Raw genomic sequence first — 18,129 nt, 5'->3', positions numbered from 1 at the left:
ATACATATGTTGGAATATCATGTAAACAACGAGAATTTTAAGTGTATGTACATCTAAGTTTCAGTAACTCGATGAGATTACATTAAAATAAACCAAAAAACTCATGTACCCAAAAGATATTTATTTAATTGATAATATTAATTATTAAGGTACATTTTAGTTAAAAGATACAATTGGAGTGCGCATAGTTCATAGTAATTATGAATTTAAATGCGTTTTAGATTATTTTAAATTTTATTCAAATTTAATGACATTATAATACTTAAATACTTTAATATTATATACTACTTAATTATCTAAATATATATTGAAGTGTTTATTAGTTTGACAATCAAAAGTTAATCATAGACCAGTTGGAAATGAAAAGTGGGATTAGGCAAATGGTTCAGTTCCAAGGAAATAAAAGAGTATTTTGTGGAAAATGTAATTAAAACAACCCTTATAATAAACGATTTCTTTATTAGATTGTTATGCTACCAATATGACCTACTTTTCAGAAGATTTAATTAATATTCATAATTAAAAATATTAATTACTGTGATGTACTTTTTTTGGTTTTTTTTTAAATATTGAAATAATATTACTTTCCACAACTGCTACTAACAAAACTTAAATTATTTATTGTTATTGTGCTTCAATAGTCCATTAGCAAACATCCTACCACTATATTTTGTATTTATTTGATATGAGATTAAATATACATTGTCTTTAATGAACATCATCAAAAACTTCTCAGGTATGTTTGCTAACAAACTAATAGTATATTAAATAAAGAAGTTAAGACACGATGTTAACTCTCCGAAAAAAAGAATTAGATAAGGTCTTCCAGATATTCCTTATATCTAAACATTACATTTAAAAATATGAAAAACACGAAAAGTTTTCTATATAAAAATACGTCCTATCGAGTTAGGGAAAATTTTTAACATAATTATTAAATCAATTATTTAGATTATTATTACTTAAATATAAACGTATATACAAAGTTATTTTATGAGACCATATAATGATTCAACTTCAATTCTATATATATGTATATTACATATATATATATATATACATATATATATATATATATATACAATTATGTCACAAAGATATTCACTGATCTGCAAAACTAAAAACAACATAATAAAAGTTAGAAATAATAATTGATCTGTATATGATTTTTATTTTATGGGTTTTTACAGAAAAGTGAATATATCACTTACATGAATTGTATTATTCCAAATTGCACACTAATGCTAACCTAAGGACTAAAAAAAGGTTGAACTCGCTCTTTGTTTAAGGCAATACTAATTCCAAAATTAAAACTATTGTAAATATCAATCTGCTCAGAAATTATATAACCCTTTAAGTACAAAGCTCTTAAAAATAGTGTCCAATCTCATTTTTATTTTTATTCTTCCATAACCTGAGTAGTGCTGCTTGGGTTTAAAAAAGAAACTTTATAATTATTGCTATCTTCAAAATTTTTCTCAAAATTAATATCAAAATATGCCAAGTATATTTTTTAGCAATATTAAAATATTAAATATATTTCAAATTATGAAGTGAAAATAGCAACAACAATTGATCAAAATTACATTTTTCATTGTCCAACTTCAAATTAACTTAAGCTATAGGAAAAAAGAATATGAGAATGCTAATTACATTTTAAATTGGTGGTAAAAAGCTTCTAAACTAATTCTGATATGTATATAAATAAAAAACAAAATAGGTACAGTTTTTTCAATTTACAGAATGACATCCTATAAAGCCACACATATCTAGATTTTTCTATGACTAGAAATATATATAAAAACGTATATATTAAAAAAGTAGTAAATTCTTTAAAATCAAAGAAAAACCTAGAATATTTGTATTGTGTTCAATAAATAAGCTCAAATAAAAAGATTGAAACAATATTTATTATAATGAAAGATATACTCAAGATAATTTAAGGCCAAAAATTGTTAATAAAAAGTATAGAGAAACAAAGGTAAAATGTATAAAGAAACAATATATAAATGATGGGTAAAATTGAAGATAAAAACAAATATAGTAAACTTGTAACCATATCCCATTACACCCAGATATAAAGTCTACAAAATAACATAATTTGATGAATATATTTATGGTAGTACAATCTGATGGGCTATAATGGTCATATTTATATAATGGTTTGTTTACCATTTGGATTTTTGGTTCTTATTACATACCTCTATAGCTAACCTGGCAATAAAAATCTGACCTGAGACAGATTGTTTAAATAATAAACTATGAAAATGCAAAACAACCAAAATAATATAAATAACTACTTAAGCACATTGTATTAAAATCTAAATTGGGAATTTTTAGTTTTAGAGGAAGTCTCATTGAGCGAGCACAATAAATAAGCAATATTGATGACAGCCGACGTTATAACTCCATATCCTCAGCTTCATTTTCTGAAAAGTCTGACATACTTGACTCACTTTCAGAACTGACATTTTCCCCAACCCTCAATGCTTCTTCTGTTGCATATTTTCTTACATATTCTGAAATATGTGATATAACTTTGATAGAGTTTTATTGACTTAATTATCCTTTATATGAAGATGTAAGCGTTCAGATAACCAGCTTTGTAAATATTTTGCTTGTTGTAATATATAATGTTTACTCTGTAAACCATACTAATAAAAAATAAAAATGTTCTATTGTACCTAACATTTCAATAATGCTATACAAGTATTATTTATTACAGAAAAATAAACTACTAGTGTAATTCTTATACTGAGACACCATTAACAAACAATTCATACTATATTAGAAATTATGGCTTTCTATAAATTTTGAATAAAAATAAACAAAAACAAAAATATGTGTTATTTACCTGACACCTTCTTTTTATATTCCTCTGGTTTATGAAGATACATAGCTGCAGCATCACCATTTAATGGATCTATTGGATTAGGATAAGTCAATAACTGAGGTAAAAAAGACTCAAAGATATTGGACAAATCTGAAAATTCCGATATTCAAATATCCTATAATATTCTTCTTATCAAAAATGTCTTACCATATAAAGCTGTCCATGCTTGATTAATGACATCTAAACAGACTGTACCTGAGACTTCATCAATATTTGGATGATAAACTCTATTCATAAATCCTATGCTTGGAGATTTAAATGGGTAATGCTCTGGTAAATGGACTCTTACCTTCCATACACCACCCTCATAAGGAGCTTATAAATAATGGTAATTACATATTGAGAAAATATTTACTTAAAGAGTGGCAATTAAGAGTATTCAAAAAATAACTAATTTATATTTATACTTACTGCCTCTGGGGCCATAAAATTTGACACAAAATTCATTTAATCCACCTAGAATTGTAACTTCGTGTTTACTTTCAATACTGGTACTGATGTTAAGGAAATTTTAAAAATAAAAACAAACATATTGTTGACAATCAGCTGTACTATGTTAAAGAGTTAAAAATAGAATGTCACTTCATTTTAAATAGATTTTCAATTTTGGACAAAGATCGCTTAAGTAAACGTAAAATGCGAATCATTACTCTTTATTATCAAGATGACAATCAGCTGACATTAACCCAAAGTGTTTACATTTTCACAAATACACAAAGAAAGGATACAGTTTAATAACATCAGTGTCCATACGTCTTTTACCAGCACTTGGGGATGACATTTTCGATTGTCACAGTAACTTCACCATGAATTTATTTTAAATAATTATTTTAGAATTTTATAAGACGCAGTTAGTATAAAACCACAATGGCCAACCAATTTTACTAAACCTACTCTTCCTTGCACATACACAACACTTTCGAGTTTGGATACCACACACGCAGGTCCTTGCCTTGCTAATCAACTGATTCTGTCTTCTCTTTAAGGTTGTCAGATGTTCAAACTAAATGTCCCTAAATAACACAAAAGATAATAAACATACCCTACGCAGCACTTTAGAATTATACTTCAAAAATAGTACTCTGGCAACATTGATAAAGTTCCGTCCAATCGTATTTGAAAACAGAGACGTATTTAATAAAACTTTGACGTCAATTTGCTTCTTTGTTGTAAAAAATTGACAAATATATGAATGTGTAATAACTAAAAACCTTAAATTAATATTAAGATATATGATCAATTTATTCCACAATTTAAAAAAATTCCTTTTTTCAAAGTAAAATAACGAAATTAATTATGTTACCTGAAAAATATTTGAAATATTTCTGTATATTAAATACAACAATATAGGTCAATATGCTCCAAGTTACCCATTTTTAGAAACAAATATCTATTTATAATATGTATATAATGGTATTATGGTATATATATGGAAATATGAAAATAGTGCTATAAACAGACAACCAGTTATACACCTTCATTACTCTCCTTTTCTTTTTTTTAGGTTATGTGATAAGAGGTGTCAATAAATTTTTATTTGTCAACGATCAACCTTTTGAACATATCGTTATCCTAAATTAAAGGTCATTTACATAACATCTTTTTTATAGAAAAGATCTCAGTTATCAGCTCGTACAGAGAAAAATGGCCCCGTTAGCTGCAGAAAAGCCTGTACCTGTGCATGAAGGAAAAAATTCAACTGATGGTGTTAAAGCCGTCCTTTTGGGGCCACCTGGCTCTGGTAAAGGCACAATGGTATATTTAACTATTACCGGTTTTATATTAAGATTTAGTAATAATTTTTCCATTACTTAGGCTGCTTGGTTAAAAGATAAATTTTGTCTTTGCCATCTTTCAACTGGTGATATGTTAAGAGCTGAGATATCATCTGGTTCAGAATTAGGTTCTAAACTTAAAAAGGTTATGGACGATGGTAAACTTGTAAGTGATGACTTAGTAGTTAATATGATTGACAAAAACCTTGACAAACCAGAATGTAAAAATGGGTTTCTATTGGATGGTTTTCCAAGAACTGTAGTACAAGCTGAAAAGGTTAGTACAAAAAAATCATTTATTTAAGTTACATAAGAGTATTCATATATTTTTTTGTTTATAGCTTGATGAATTGTTAGAGAAAAGACATACACAGTTGGATGCTGTAGTGGAGTTTTCTATAGATGATCAGTTACTTTTCCGTCGCATTACTGGTAGATTGATACATCCTGGAAGTGGTAGGTCATATCATGAAGAATTTGCCCCTCCAAAGAAATCAATGACAGATGATATAACTGGAGAACCATTAATTAGGAGGTCTGATGATAATGTTGAGGCTTTAAAAAAAAGACTCTTAACATATCATAATCAGACTAAACCCTTAGTTGATTATTATCAAATCAGGGGTATTCATCATCGTATTGATGCATCTCAAGCAGCTGCAAATGTTTTTAAAAATATAGATCAGATTTTCCTACAGAAAATTAAAAGCAGAGCTACTTCAAGATTGTAAGCTGTTTCTCAGTATGTTCCTTTAATTATTGCATTTTATGGTTTTACCATGTTTGTGTAAATTAAATACCTCCCAGTGTTTCCGATATTAAACTGAAGTACCTCAGTATTCTCTTTTTCCATTAGAGAAATCTGTTTAATATTCCAATATGTTTTACTGTAAAATTTTTGTAATAAAACTGGTTGTTGATTGGTCAATAAAAAAATATTTGATACATAATTGTTTAATTAATAGCAATATTATACAATTATTGCCTATCAGTTTTAGAATGACATAATGGACAAGAATTTAAAAATTCCATTTTCCTTTGAAGTGCTGGGTGTTTGCAAATTTTACAAAACCACATTGTACCTGCTACTATTGATGTCCCAGTGGCTATACATGTTGGAAAATGAATTTTGCAATTTGGGCAAACGGTATTCCTAAATAAATAAAATACTTTATTTTTTTTAACTACTGACGTTTATAAACTTACCAATCTGATATATTGCTATCACAGTTATCACACCTTACAGATTTTATTTTGATATTTACAGGTTCATTTTGTCTAAATATATCCCACGCTAATTTATTGTACTGTATTTTATCAATATTTGTAACCTAAAGATAAGCAAGATTTATATATAGGTAAATACATATATTATAAAAAGTAAAATAAGGTCACAACTGTACTTTTATCACACTTTGTTACATCATTTTTATTTAAGTTTATTTAAAATAAGAAAAAAACTTAGACTAAGAACTTTAAACTAAGAAAAACTACTTACTGCATCAAGTGATTTTAATTTCATCAAGGCTTTGGAACATATTGCAAAAGATCTGTCCAAACATGCAGTCAGTGTTAAAATTGAATAAATTTCATTTTCAGGTATATATTCTCCATATTCCTGTAACTTATAAGATATACATAGTGCATCATGAAGTTTACCTTGGTATAATTGATTCTGAGCAAGCATAAAATAATGGTAAGCTTCAGCGCCTTTCCAAGCAGTTTCATATATAAGGGGATCAAATGCTTCTAGATCTAATAAATACATTTATTAATTAATCTTAATTTTAGAAAAGAAGTGTTTAATCATACCAGTTTGTGGTAAACTTTTATGCATTTCTACTAATCTTGCTGCATATACATAATGTTTCTTAACTAGCACAAGGTTTTTATTAGGTTTTCTTGCTTCTTCTTCTGCTAACTTAAATGAAAAATGTTCAGTAACATGTATTATATTTGCTTCATAAACATACTTTAAATGCATGTTCTGCAGCTTGTATATAAAATTTAGCTTGCACATTTATTTCTATAGCAGTCATTATTTGGTTTTGTTCAATTAAGTGATTTGTATATTTTAGCAACAAATCAGATATTTTAGTAATGTTATATTTTTTAGCCAATTCAATTGCTGAATCCCATCTGTTATTTAATATGCATAAGTCAATCGCAGGCTTAATTTTACCCACCTAAAATACTTCAAATTAAAATGATGACATATCATAATAATAATAATACTTTAATATAAGCTTTAATTGCTTCTGTATGAACAGCACTTGAAGCAAACATATCTCCGATTTTCTCTAAAAGAGGATCTCCTTCAGGCAATTGATCTATCATTAATTCCAAATTTTTCCAATCTTCTAAACGATAGTAACATTCAACTATTTTTGAAGTATTTTTAGCTAACTCATAATATTCAATAGCAGATGCCCTGTAAAAAGGTGTTTATTTAGTTTTAATATCATTGCTGAATGATATATAGTTCACCAATTATTAAAGTGGTAAAAATAATCTGCTGTTGAATTATACGCAGTCTTTAATAGATAATCAGGCGCTGTTACTCCATTTTTTAAAATCTGGATAACTCTAAACCAATCACCTAAGGTTTGACGTAAATTAAGAGCTAAATCGCTAGAAAAACAAGACATAATATTTAGCAATAACTTGAGCTTTTAAAAAGTACCTCCTATCTGCTTCCATGTAAATTTTTTCTGCTTCATCAAAGTTTTTAAAATATGTAGAAATACGGGCCTTTTTAATAGAATCGTTACTTATATCTCTTAGTTTCTTTACAAACTGTACTTTAGCATAATCTTTAGCTCTAACAAAACATGCATCTGCCATATTTAAGTTCATTTCCTTCAGCGCTGCCTCAGCTATTAATCTCCATAATCTTGGATGTCTATTGTCTTCTACGAATTGAGCTGCTTCATTTATTCCAACTTTTTCCAAAAGCTGCCTTGTATCTCTTAAACTTTTAATTTCCAGTTTCATTAAATAATCTTTACTGGGTTTTTCGGGATTATCCATAATTTCATCAAGTAATACCGCTTCTACTTCTAAATCCTGCCAGGAAATTAAATTAAATAATTTTGCATAATCATAATTACATGAATATATACTTTAAAACTACAAATGTAACCTGAACAGGCTATTGGTTCTTCTGGATAAATTCCTTTAAATATATACATACGAGTTTTTTCCATGATTGCGAGCAATTGTGGATTGTCAGAGGCCCAACACATTGCCCATACATCTTTCCTTTCTAATTTATTTCCCTCTAAATTTGTAGGTCTTCCTGAACCTTCTGATATATCTAGTACTGTCATTATTCCCGAAACATCAATAACGGACAATCTCCTAATGATAAATAATTAGCAGTCTTTAAAACAAGTCATTACAATACTTCTTACGTTGAATTACAATTAACTGCAAGTTTATGCGGTCTATTGGGAATTTTGTACCGGTTAGTAAGCACAACATGAGGCAAAACATAATAGTGAATTAATCCTGATTCTCTACCAATTATAAGGCATGTATCGGTAGCCGCGAGACAACATATTGGATCTATAGTTTGGTGTGTGCTTATTGGTATTTGACTAGAATTATCAAGATCCTGTAATATTTCAACAGCACCAGATGGATTATCATCAATATGATAAATTTTAGAACGTGCATTTCCAGCTAAAATGTAATATTACTCAAACTAGATGTGGGAAACCTTAAATTACATTAAAAAATAATTACCCATAATTGATTTTGGAGTTTTGTAATGCCATACTATAAAGTTATTTTTAGAAGCAGCAAAAACTTGATAGGAGTTCATGACAACTGATAAAGGTTCAATGTTGATATACTTCCCGTCAACTGGTGTTCCTAATGTATTATACAGAAGCAGTCCATATTTACCAATACTATCTGTTTCTGACTGTGTAGCAATAACACAGTATTCTCCATATGATGAAATTGCTAATAACGAGTTTAACCACCTTGTATGACACTGAAATTATACTTTCAATAAGTTTAATTCAATTAAATAAATAACTAAATTACTAAATTATTTGTAGTATCCCAAAATGTAACACAAACTCCAATTCTTCCAGGTTTGCAAGAGGTGAAAACCACTGTTTTCTTGAAGTAGCACCATTTATAATCGGGACGTATATTAGCAAAATAAACGAATGAATCTACAGCTAAAGCAACACGCAATGATCCACCTTCCCAGACACAGCAAGATATTGAAGAGCCAGGAACTTTCAGAGTACGTAAATGCTATAAATATTAATATCATTGAATGATAGCATTTACTTTATTTATATACATTTACCTCCCCGAAAGGATTATAAAATTGTACCAAATTTACTTCTTTTTCGTTAGAAAATTGTTTTCCAGATATAGCAAGAATTGAACCGTTATGATTCCAACTGCAATGAACGGCAAACATTTTGGTATCAAGTACAACTGGAGCTAAAACATTGTCTCATTTAATTTTTGAAATCAATATTATCAACTTATTAATTACAATTGTCACTTTCATTCCTCATGAGTTGTGTTTTTCCATTTTCAAAACATATTGCTAATGTTGGGCAAATTGAATGCATAATACTACCCACACCATTATACCAAGCTAAACCAACTATTGGTATTGGATCATAACTTGTGTCATGGCATAAGAGAGATAACTTCATCTAAAATAATAATAATGTCAAGAACTTTAAAAACTAATTTGCTACTTCATGGAAATAACTGTTAATAAGTAATATAAAGCTTTAACATAAAGTAAACATATTATTTAAAATTTTAAATGAAAATATCAGCACACAAATTTTTTCTAAAACAAACTTTCTTATTAACAGTATCAGGTTTATTGAATTATATTAAACCTACAACAAAATTCCCCTGATTATCATAAAGATGTAATTGTCCATTTCTTAAGGCAAACAATAATAATTTACCATCTGGAGACCATTGAACACCACAAAGAGCTGTATGTTTTAATTCTTTACCCCAAATTCGATTTCCACCAACACATCCAACAATAACAGCTCCATCTTCATATATTATACAAATTTTCTGACCATCACTACTCCATGCCATACCAACAACGGTAGACTTTTTCCTATTATTTATCATTTCTTCATACCAAGCACCCTAAATGCATAACTAATAAAAAATTGTAATGCAGAAATTATATTGCAAAAACCTTATACAACATCCAAACAATTATTACACCATTTGAATCACTTGTTGTTAACTTCTTATGTGGTTCATTCCAGGTTAAAACTTTAATAGTATCAGAATGACCCTCAAGGGTTTGATTCATAGATAAATTACTTGTGGTTGTTAACTTTCTTGTTTTAAGAGTAGAGTCATTTCCTATATATATAGTGATTCATTATGTGTTTGTTATATTATTTATTGTCAATTTTTCAATACCTGAATCTAATTTCAAGACCTTTAAAAGGCCATTATCACCACCAACAGCTATATATCCATCCTGTTTATTCCAATCCAAAGAATGAATTTTAGTATTATTAGGAATAGCAATCTAAAAAAATCCATAATTACTAATCATTTATATCTATTTCACAAAATTTACCTTTTTACTTAAATACAAAAACATTGTTTTGAGTTATTTTTCTCACTAAATTTTAAGTCAAAATTAATGTTATTATTGACACCGTTGCTATGGCAATGATTTGGTGTGTCGGTTATACAGGCAAATAATAAACATTAATTATGACAATTAAATCTTTGTTGTTATTTTATGTTAACATTGTTATTACATAAATTCAAGTCAAATAAACTTTTAGGCATTAAAAAAATCAATGAAAGAAAGCCAAGTATTAACTTTATTTTTACGAATTCAACTCTATTTAAACACCTGACATCTATTACTTATGACCTTAAGTTAGTATATTAATTAAATTTGCAGCGGAAATGAGGAAGACAAAAATTCCTCAACTTGCTAACGCGCATGCTTATAAGAATCAAGCTAGGTTCGAAATTTTTTGAAAACAATAAACATATCAATGCAGCATCTCTAGGGTCTTTTGGTGAGATTCCTATAATATTAATCAAGTGAAATTATAGCGGGTTTGTTGTTTCGTGAAGTCTTATTAGCTACGCAAATATGATTCCCAAATATCGAGCTTTAATTATTCTATTCTGTGAGTATAGACTTGGTATAATCAACAGGTGGCTTTGAAGTGGGTTTAATAATTATGTGTTATTTAGGCCTGCTAGCTTTATTTCCTCATAATACACTTCAGCAAAGGAAGAACATGCATAGAAAGTATCAGGAGTCTAAAGATAATGGTAAGTATTTGTTATTTTGAATTAAGGTTAATAATTAAAAAGTTTTGAGTAATAATATTAAAATTCCTCTTAAGGCATTTGTTAAATACTACTGTATATATACCATTTCAAAATTTTATATAATTATTGGTAAATTATGCTTCATGTTTTAGGTATAAATCAGGAACCGATTCGTAAAGGAATTGAGTGGAGAACTGTAGCTCTAATAACTTCAAGTGTTCTTATTCTTGGTTTAATTTTTTATGGTAAAAAATTCTACTATATTTGTCAAATGACTATTTGTGGGGGAGTTGAAAAGCATTATATGGATTTAGCAACTCATGTTTAAAAATACTTTTAAGTTTATATAATATTTAACTCAAGAAATGGCTCAATTATATGTTATAAAATTCTTGTGATACTTTTTAGAATATTTCTTTGTATTGACTTTCCAAAAGACTTTTAAAAGTAAAGACTTGTTACTACTATACATATATATATTTAAGAACTTGTGCTTACGTTAGGACATAAATAAAAAATATTTTTATCAAAAATGACATTTATTAACAAATAAATCTTACAAAAATTACCTATTGACTAAAATGAACATCTTAAAATATTGAACTATTTTTTCAGTTCAGATAGGTTAAACATAACTGAATATTACAGTTTTTAATAGAAGAGGTATAAGTCTTTAGTCTTTGTTAATGCTTGTTTATAATTCATCTTTATCTTCTAAAACTACATCAGATAGATCAATATCTTCTTCAGGTGGTAGTTCACCATCTTTTCCATCCCAAGATTCAGTTTTAGCAATTTTGGGGATAACTTGACCTTTAACAGGAGCCGTATTACCTTTACCATAAGAAAGATCTCTGAAAAAATAATTATGTGATTAAAAATGTTAATGGATCGTTTGCAAAAATATTTTTTTCAATTAAAAGAATTATAAAAAATACCTTAAAAATTCATATATTCCATCTTTAGAAAATGCACCTCTCAAAATAGAATATTTCATTTTCTTTGCATTTATTACAGCCATTGCAGGGTAACCAAAACCACCAATGTCTATAACACTTTCCATCTCCTGTTGTGCACCAGCTTCAGCCCAAATCCAGCCCCACATCTTCTTTTTGAATTTATCTCCTAGTTCTGTTAACATTTGGATATAGTTGTTCCTGCATTCAGCTTGACAATCCAAAATATGGGGCAAAACAGCAATGATGCAAAGTGGTTTTTGTTCACATTCATTTTTGAATATATCCTGTGAAGTTACTTGAAGTACCTCAGGGGCCGCTATATTTTCAGCCAATTTATCTAAAGCCCAGGTTACAATATCACTTGATGTTCTTCCTCCATCATATTCTTCTGCAGAAGATGACGATTTTGAACCAGGTGCAAAGAATTTGATAGTTGGATATCCTTGAATTCCATATTGACTAGCTTTTAATTGGTTAACAGTTGCATCAAGAGCACCAAGTTTAACTTTTCCTTTCAATTCAGTAGCTGCTTTTGCCCAATGAGGTGCCAAATTCTTACAATGACCACACCAGGGTGCAAAGAATTCTACTAACCACATATCATCAGATTGAAGAACTAACTTATCAAAATTGCTGTCAGTTAATTCAATTACATCATCACTAGAACCCTATAAAATTTACCTCTAATATTACATTTAATTCATAATTTTATTTTTAACTACATACCCCAGAAGAGCTTCCTGAGCTACCTCCTGATCCCCCTAGGTTGGCCTTAACCTTAGCTTTAGCTGCAGACAGTGCACTGTTTACAATAGCATCAGCTGTTCTGGCCCCTTGAAAGTCTTCTGGCTTATTTTTATTAGATCCAAAAATTTTAATAGTTGGAAATCCTCTTACACCATATCTTCCAGCTAATTCTTTATGTTCATCAGCATTGACAGCGCCAATTTTTACAACTCCCTAAATAACATGTATTGAAGCTATATATATATATATATATATATATATGGATTAAACTGCATTAGGCTACCTTTAATGCATTAGCTGCTTTTGTGTATTCTGGAACAAGGCTTTGGCAGTGTCCACACCAGGGTGCAAAGAATTCCACCACCCAAACTTCATCACCGCGTACAACCAAGTTATCAAAATTAGTAGGTGTAAGTTCTATTACATTTCCTCTTGGAGAATATAGTGCCCACGAATGTGGCAAAAGAAAGGCAAATACTACAATAAAAATATATCAATTTATAAATAAAACTGTATAAAATAAAAACTTACGGAGAATTTGCAACATTATAGTGATTAAAGGAAATTCTTAAACACTCTAATTATTACTCTATTATTTTCTGTGGTATTTTTAATGAAAAACTAAATTTTTAAGACCGATATTATAAACTTCAGTTTCCACCAACACAAATTTTCGTGGTTACTTTTTATTGGTTAAAGCGATCCTGCGGCACGTTGCCAAATTGTTCATTAGTTACTTGAGGACTCGTATATTTGTTTCTAAATAATTACAGAGATCTCTATGTTTTGTAATAATTATCTCTGATATACATACGAAAATTTGAGTATATTTATTAAAAAGCCAATCTTATATAGCATTTTGTGGTATTTAATAAGTAATATAACATTTTATGGTTTCAAATCATATGTTGTGAAAATTTGTATATATTTAGAATTAATAATAGTAAGAAAAATACCAAGACATAAAGCTACAGAATTGCAATATATATATATATATATATATATATATATATACATATATATATATATATATATATATATATATATATCATATATGTTTATTATATATGATTATCTAAAAATTTGATAACTAGAAGTAATATATTTAAATTAATATTAATTTATTGTTTTAAATAAAAAAGATAATTTATATTACTATTCAATTTTATGATATATTTTCTTCTTATCTAGAAAATATTATCCGTCGCTTTATCTATATGACCAAACAATTAATCTAATATATTTAGTAAATGTGATTTTAGTGTATCATGTATAATTTTTACAATTTTTTAACTTGAAGAAAGATACCACTGAAAAAATACAATAAGTTAAAATAAGTCATTGGAGTTAAGGTTATGATGGATACACATTATCGTATTTGTTTATGTTTGTTTGTATATTAAAAAAAACTTTGCTTTTAATAGTGAATGTTATTTCATAATTTACAAACAGCTGCAATGTAAATATGCGTATTTGTTTTAAATTCTTAAGGAGCCCCTGGATGATAAATTAAGGTTTTCAATTGCATCATTTACAAGTGCAAGTAGTGAGGTTTAATAAAGAAGTGATAAATGTTATTATACGGCAGTGTAGTGAAATTTTTAAAGTATTCAACTAGACCATTTTTATGTTCTATGGCTGAACATATTTCTATACATAGACCAGATGCAGTAGATTGTGCTATAAATTTCATTAAATCTGGCTCGGTTATAGCAGTTCCAACAGAAACAGTATATGGTCTAGCATGTGATGCAACAAATAGTCAAGCTATTCATAAACTTTATAATGTTAAACAAAGAAATGAACATAAACCTGTGGCTCTTTGTTTAACAAAAATTGATGATATCTGTTTATGGGTAAATCATTTATTTTTACTGTAATTCAAATATGGAAATCAAATAGGCAATTTAAATAAAACACTTCATTTTAAACTTCAACTTGCATTTGGCTATTTTAAAAAAATGTAGTTTAGTTTAAGGTATAGATATATTTTCATTTTGTATATTTTTTAGGCTAAGATAACTCACCTACCAAATGGTTTGTTACAAAAACTACTTCCTGGACCAGTTACCCTTTTATTAAGTAGTATAAATACATTAGAACCATCTCTGTGTTGCAATGGTAAAATTGGTATACGGGTTCCTGATTATAATTTTATACAAAAGTTAGTATCAGGACTTGGAACACCATTAGCATTAACTAGCGCTAATCTTAGTAATGAGCCTAGTGCTATAAGAACTGTAGAGTTCAAAAAAATTTGGAACAATATACCTGCAGTATTTGATGGTGGTGTTACAAGTGAAAAAAGAACTGGGTCAACAATAATTGACTTATCAGCAGAGGGTAGATTCAGTGTTATCAGAAAAGGAATTGCTTATAAGAACACCATTAATATATTGAATGAATTTGGTTTGAAATACCATAATGAATAAATTATTAAAAAGTGTCCGACCATCTTCTAAAAAAGATGATGTTATAAAAGAATCTATAACTACAAATTTATCAGTTACTGTTAAAGAAATACAATATGCAGGAGTAGAAGAGAGTAAAGCAAATAGAATTATTGACATTAGTGAAGCTATTAATCAACTATGTAGTACTGTAGAAGCTATATTTTTACATGGTCTTAAAGATTCTTTAAGGCATAAGTTTAAAAGGGCTCTTGCTGATGTTGATGAAAGGCCAGACCCCAATTTTTGGTCGCCACTTTTAGTTATTTCTCATAGACAAATAATAGATCAAGTAAGATATTGTTTTCTTAATTTTAGTATGTATTATAGATTTTTTTTTTAGATTTTAAATTTATCTCAAATAACAACAGAAGTGGGTCAGTGTAGGGCATGGGTTCGTTTAGTGTTAAATGATTGTTTACTTTCTTCATACCTATTGACAATTAGACAAGACTTATCTACCTTGAAATCATTTTATAACACAAATGCATATATCCGTGATGCCGATCATTTAGAAGTAGCTCAAAAATTTATTGAAGGTGTTGAAGCTTTTAAGACTTTTACTTTACATAGTAATTCTAGCCTTTTAAATACATGGCCTTTGCAAAGCTTAATTTTATCGGGAATATGGGCACCTACACTTAAAAATTGTCCAATTGCTGCATGTGATGATGTTGCGTTAATTATTGAAGAAACTTCTAAAGAGCAAGTGCATTCAAGTCAAGAGGAAAGTTCAGATACAGTATCTCTATGTTCAGCTATTTCTTCAGGGTCGCAAGCCTCTGGACTAAAACCTGTAACATTATTATCGGAGGATGATGTTTTAAAAATAATTCTTGGTGAAAATAAAGATAGCACTATTTCTGAAGCACCCCGTTTTTCTTCTGATTATTCAGAAACAGAACATGACAAAAATATTATAGAGGATAACTTAAACCATAATGTAGGTAATTCTCTAAAAGGGAAAGGGTGGTCATTTGATGAAAAACAAGAGGAAGAGGATACAAGTCAGAAACAAATTGAACCTGAAGAAAACAAAGTACTTATAAATAAGGAAAAAAAATCTGTAGAAGGTAGCTTCACTGCTCTTATTGAAAGCTATAATACATTAAGTGATACTTCTATAAGAACCACTAATATAAGGGAGGTATGGAAGAAATTTGAAGATGAGCGTTTATCTGAACCATTACAGCATATTACAGAAGTAAGTATGTGTGAACTTTTTTGCAAACAACGTTTAACATAACGTCTATGCAAACTATATGTTTTATTTTATAATGTATGTTACCCAAAATTAAAAATATATTTATAATCTAGCCATGTATCAGTTTTCACTGATATTCTGGTTTAAGTTACTAATGATAATGGAGTATATATATTTGACAACCTAATATTTACAATTTTAAGTAAATATAAACGGGTTATATGTATATTTACTAAATTATATACATTTTTAGAAATTAAAAATATATATTTAACATTTCAGAATCAAGAAATTAGTGCCCCTACTATAACAAATCTTAGTCCGATGAAATCCGAAGCGATGTCTTTGGCCGTCCAATTGGGCAAAATTGCTAATGAAAGAGGTTTGGACGTTCAGGATTTTGAATGTGCTGGTTGTAAACAACCATTAAGTATTGAGCATAAACCAAAGTAACCATTCTAATATAATTTAAGTTAATTATTTTATTTCTATTGAACATTTTAGTGTATGTCACTATACAGGAGAATATTATTGCAATGCGTGTATGCACGAAGAAGCTGTATCCATACCAGCGCGTATTATCCATAATTGGGACTTTGAGAAATATTCTGTGTCTCGAAAAAGTTTCAATTACATAAATGAAATTAAGGATCATCCAGTAATTGATTTTAAGGTAACTTTTTTTATAGACCTTTTTTTTATAGAAATTTATTTTTTATATTTTTAAGATTCTTAATCCTTATATCTATGGAGCAGTGGAAGAGATGGCACAGCTACAAATAATGAGAAATCAGCTGAATTACTTAAGGGCATATCTTTATACCTGTAGAGAACCTATTATAGAGCAGCTTCAAAAACAAATGTGGCCTAGGGAATATATGTATGAACACATACATCAATATTCAATTTCAGTGAGTAATAATAAATAATATATTAAATTACACCTAATATCTAAGTTAATAATGAGGGTACATTTTAGGACTTACATGAAATACAGAATAATGTGTTAGCTCAAGAATTAGAAAAGGTCGTCCAATTTGGAAAAAATCATGTATCAAATTGTTGGCTGTGTAGTCAAAAAGGTTTTGTATGTGAAATTTGTACAAAACCAAAGGCTTTATTTCCATTTGATGTTGACAATGTATATAAGGTAGTGTTAATTATATCATATATATATTTAATTATCACTCATATTTGTTTAGTGTGAAATGTGCAATGCTGTATATCATAAACATTGTCTCAACTCTTCAAAACCTTGTCCAAAGTGTGAAAGAAGAAAGAAAAGAGAAGAGCTTCCACTTCTTTCTGCAATCAGGGTGGAATAATCAGTTATCAGTGATACAAACCAATATGTACTTTTTTTCATATCTTTATTGTAATTTACTATTACTAATATTATACGTAGATTTTTATAGATTATAAATTTGCAGATTGGATTCTTTTGTAATATTTTAGTTATTGAACTGTGGTATTAACTCCTAATAAAATAAATATATTGTTTCATTAATGTATATTATTTATGATGCGTATTTATAATAATGACGACTAAAAAATAGTCACATCAATATATGGATTTTGTATCGTTATAAATGTATGTACACTTATATGTAAACAAATCTGCATACCATTTTTTTCAGTATGAAAATTAATAATTCACAAAATTGCACTACATTCCCAAGTATTAGTGATTAGTGTCTTGTAGAGTTGATAAAAAATGTAGCTAAAACAATGAAGTGAAATACTTGATATCAATGTTGTTTTTCATCTAGTTAGTCATCGATTG

At 28.3% G+C, this 18,129-nt stretch overlaps 6 protein-coding genes and 1 long non-coding RNA gene across 12 annotated transcripts; 4 read left to right on the top strand and 3 right to left on the bottom strand.

Annotated features, from left to right (window-relative positions):
• Positions 1 to 439: 439 nt before the first annotated feature.
• UbcE2H (Ubiquitin conjugating enzyme E2H) lies at positions 440 to 4,346 on the bottom strand. 2 transcript variants are annotated; one of them, XM_076405050.1, is made up of 7 exons: positions 4,197 to 4,346; positions 3,961 to 4,104; positions 3,622 to 3,906; positions 3,305 to 3,381; positions 3,041 to 3,208; positions 2,855 to 2,983; positions 440 to 2,519 (listed from the first exon to the last, which is right to left on the bottom strand). In XM_076405050.1, exons 3-7 carry the CDS (start codon positions 3,672 to 3,674, stop codon positions 2,401 to 2,403), a joined length of 546 nt encoding a protein of 181 aa, XP_076261165.1. In that variant the 5' UTR covers positions 3,675 to 3,906; positions 3,961 to 4,104; positions 4,197 to 4,346; the 3' UTR covers positions 440 to 2,400. The 2 variants fall into 2 exon arrangements, with proteins under 2 accessions (XP_076261165.1, XP_076261164.1); XM_076405049.1 differs by lacking the exon at positions 4,197 to 4,346 and having other exon boundaries at positions 3,622 to 3,979.
• A 35-nt stretch (positions 4,347 to 4,381) lies between these two features.
• On the top strand, positions 4,382 to 5,618 carry Ak2 (Adenylate kinase 2). The gene is made up of 3 exons (XM_076405048.1): positions 4,382 to 4,648; positions 4,709 to 4,945; positions 5,010 to 5,618. Exons 1-3 carry the CDS (start codon positions 4,538 to 4,540, stop codon positions 5,397 to 5,399), a joined length of 738 nt encoding a protein of 245 aa, XP_076261163.1. The 5' UTR covers positions 4,382 to 4,537; the 3' UTR covers positions 5,400 to 5,618.
• Oseg4 (intraflagellar transport protein Oseg4) lies at positions 5,607 to 10,647 on the bottom strand. Its single transcript, XM_076405045.1, has 18 exons — positions 10,268 to 10,647; positions 10,105 to 10,216; positions 9,872 to 10,044; positions 9,556 to 9,819; positions 9,191 to 9,356; positions 8,996 to 9,135; positions 8,722 to 8,940; positions 8,416 to 8,668; positions 8,082 to 8,352; positions 7,791 to 8,028; positions 7,352 to 7,734; positions 7,156 to 7,299; positions 6,904 to 7,099; positions 6,642 to 6,854; positions 6,481 to 6,589; positions 6,167 to 6,423; positions 5,875 to 5,999; positions 5,607 to 5,821 (listed from the first exon to the last, which is right to left on the bottom strand). The coding sequence occupies exons 1-18, from the start codon at positions 10,289 to 10,291 to the stop codon at positions 5,647 to 5,649; spliced, it is 3,462 nt and encodes a 1,153-aa protein (XP_076261160.1). The 5' UTR covers positions 10,292 to 10,647; the 3' UTR covers positions 5,607 to 5,646.
• A 7-nt stretch (positions 10,648 to 10,654) lies between these two features.
• Positions 10,655 to 11,519, top strand: LOC143197023 (uncharacterized). Its single transcript, XR_013005910.1, has 3 exons — positions 10,655 to 10,838; positions 10,906 to 10,986; positions 11,139 to 11,519. It is a non-coding gene; the product is annotated as an uncharacterized LOC143197023 (long non-coding RNA).
• On the bottom strand, positions 11,507 to 13,398 carry CaBP1 (Protein disulfide-isomerase A6 homolog CaBP1). Its single transcript, XM_076405047.1, has 5 exons — positions 13,224 to 13,398; positions 12,976 to 13,169; positions 12,672 to 12,905; positions 11,925 to 12,613; positions 11,507 to 11,840 (listed from the first exon to the last, which is right to left on the bottom strand). Exons 1-5 carry the CDS (start codon positions 13,237 to 13,239, stop codon positions 11,681 to 11,683), a joined length of 1,293 nt encoding a protein of 430 aa, XP_076261162.1. The 5' UTR covers positions 13,240 to 13,398; the 3' UTR covers positions 11,507 to 11,680.
• A 363-nt stretch (positions 13,399 to 13,761) lies between these two features.
• Plekhm1 (Pleckstrin homology and RUN domain containing M1) lies at positions 13,762 to 17,849 on the top strand. 5 transcript variants are annotated; one of them, XM_076405042.1, is made up of 8 exons: positions 13,762 to 14,548; positions 14,705 to 15,434; positions 15,486 to 16,346; positions 16,629 to 16,795; positions 16,851 to 17,019; positions 17,075 to 17,257; positions 17,326 to 17,496; positions 17,549 to 17,849. In XM_076405042.1, the coding sequence occupies exons 2-8, from the start codon at positions 15,117 to 15,119 to the stop codon at positions 17,669 to 17,671; spliced, it is 1,992 nt and encodes a 663-aa protein (XP_076261157.1). In that variant the 5' UTR covers positions 13,762 to 14,548; positions 14,705 to 15,116; the 3' UTR covers positions 17,672 to 17,849. The 5 variants fall into 5 exon arrangements, 3 of the variants coding, with proteins under 3 accessions (XP_076261157.1, XP_076261158.1, XP_076261156.1); XR_013005909.1 differs by having other exon boundaries at positions 13,767 to 14,548; positions 17,314 to 17,496; XM_076405043.1 differs by having other exon boundaries at positions 13,923 to 14,044.
• Positions 14,327 to 15,092, top strand: Tcs1 (Threonyl-carbamoyl synthesis 1). The gene is made up of 3 exons (XM_076406040.1): positions 14,327 to 14,548; positions 14,705 to 14,968; positions 15,033 to 15,092. The coding sequence occupies exons 1-3, from the start codon at positions 14,327 to 14,329 to the stop codon at positions 15,090 to 15,092; spliced, it is 546 nt and encodes a 181-aa protein (XP_076262155.1).
• Positions 17,850 to 18,129: the final 280 nt, after the last annotated feature.

Source organism: Rhynchophorus ferrugineus, unplaced genomic scaffold (assembly GCF_030347505.1).
Source record: "Rhynchophorus ferrugineus isolate W39M unplaced genomic scaffold, kcgeb_rfMv2 rfM5, whole genome shotgun sequence".
Classification (NCBI taxonomy): domain Eukaryota; kingdom Metazoa; phylum Arthropoda; class Insecta; order Coleoptera; family Curculionidae; genus Rhynchophorus; species Rhynchophorus ferrugineus.
The sequence above is the reverse complement of the archived record's forward strand: the minus strand, read 5'-3'. Positions and strand labels throughout refer to the sequence as shown.

Excerpts from the sequence above, each read along its gene's own strand:
- UbcE2H (XM_076405050.1), bottom strand. The coding sequence starts at position 3,674 with ATGTCATCCCCAAGTGCTGGTAAAAGACGTATGGACACTGATGTTATT. Across the intron at positions 3,382-3,621 it reads GACACTGATGTTATTAAACT|TATTGAAAGTAAACACGAAG; the intron begins GTATCCTTTCTT and ends CATCAGTACCAG. Across the intron at positions 2,520-2,854 it reads ATATAAAAAGAAGGTGTCAG|AATATGTAAGAAAATATGCA; the intron begins GTAAATAACACA and ends CACATATTTCAG.
- Ak2 (XM_076405048.1), top strand. The coding sequence starts at position 4,538 with ATGGCCCCGTTAGCTGCAGAAAAGCCTGTACCTGTGCATGAAGGAAAA. Across the intron at positions 4,649-4,708 it reads GCTCTGGTAAAGGCACAATG|GCTGCTTGGTTAAAAGATAA; the intron begins GTATATTTAACT and ends TCCATTACTTAG. Across the intron at positions 4,946-5,009 it reads CTGTAGTACAAGCTGAAAAG|CTTGATGAATTGTTAGAGAA; the intron begins GTTAGTACAAAA and ends TTTTGTTTATAG.
- Oseg4 (XM_076405045.1), bottom strand. The coding sequence starts at position 10,291 with ATGTTTTTGTATTTAAGTAAAAAG. Across the intron at positions 9,136-9,190 it reads GAGGAATGAAAGTGACAATT|CTCCAGTTGTACTTGATACC; the intron begins GTAATTAATAAG and ends ACAATGTTTTAG. Across the intron at positions 7,300-7,351 it reads TACATGGAAGCAGATAGGAG|CGATTTAGCTCTTAATTTAC; the intron begins GTACTTTTTAAA and ends TTGTTTTTCTAG.
- CaBP1 (XM_076405047.1), bottom strand. Across the intron at positions 12,906-12,975 it reads AAGCAGCTAATGCATTAAAG|GGAGTTGTAAAAATTGGCGC; the intron begins GTAGCCTAATGC and ends CATGTTATTTAG. Across the intron at positions 12,614-12,671 it reads GCTCAGGAAGCTCTTCTGGG|GGTTCTAGTGATGATGTAAT; the intron begins GTATGTAGTTAA and ends TAAATTTTATAG.
- Tcs1 (XM_076406040.1), top strand. The coding sequence starts at position 14,327 with ATGGCTGAACATATTTCTATACATAGACCAGATGCAGTAGATTGTGCT. Across the intron at positions 14,549-14,704 it reads TTGATGATATCTGTTTATGG|GCTAAGATAACTCACCTACC; the intron begins GTAAATCATTTA and ends TATATTTTTTAG. Across the intron at positions 14,969-15,032 it reads TTTGGAACAATATACCTGCA|AGGGTAGATTCAGTGTTATC; the intron begins GTATTTGATGGT and ends ACTTATCAGCAG.
- Plekhm1 (XM_076405042.1), top strand. The coding sequence starts at position 15,117 with ATGAATAAATTATTAAAAAGTGTCCGACCATCTTCTAAAAAAGATGAT. Across the intron at positions 16,796-16,850 it reads AGTATTGAGCATAAACCAAA|TGTATGTCACTATACAGGAG; the intron begins GTAACCATTCTA and ends TGAACATTTTAG. Across the intron at positions 17,497-17,548 it reads ATGTTGACAATGTATATAAG|TGTGAAATGTGCAATGCTGT; the intron begins GTAGTGTTAATT and ends ATATTTGTTTAG.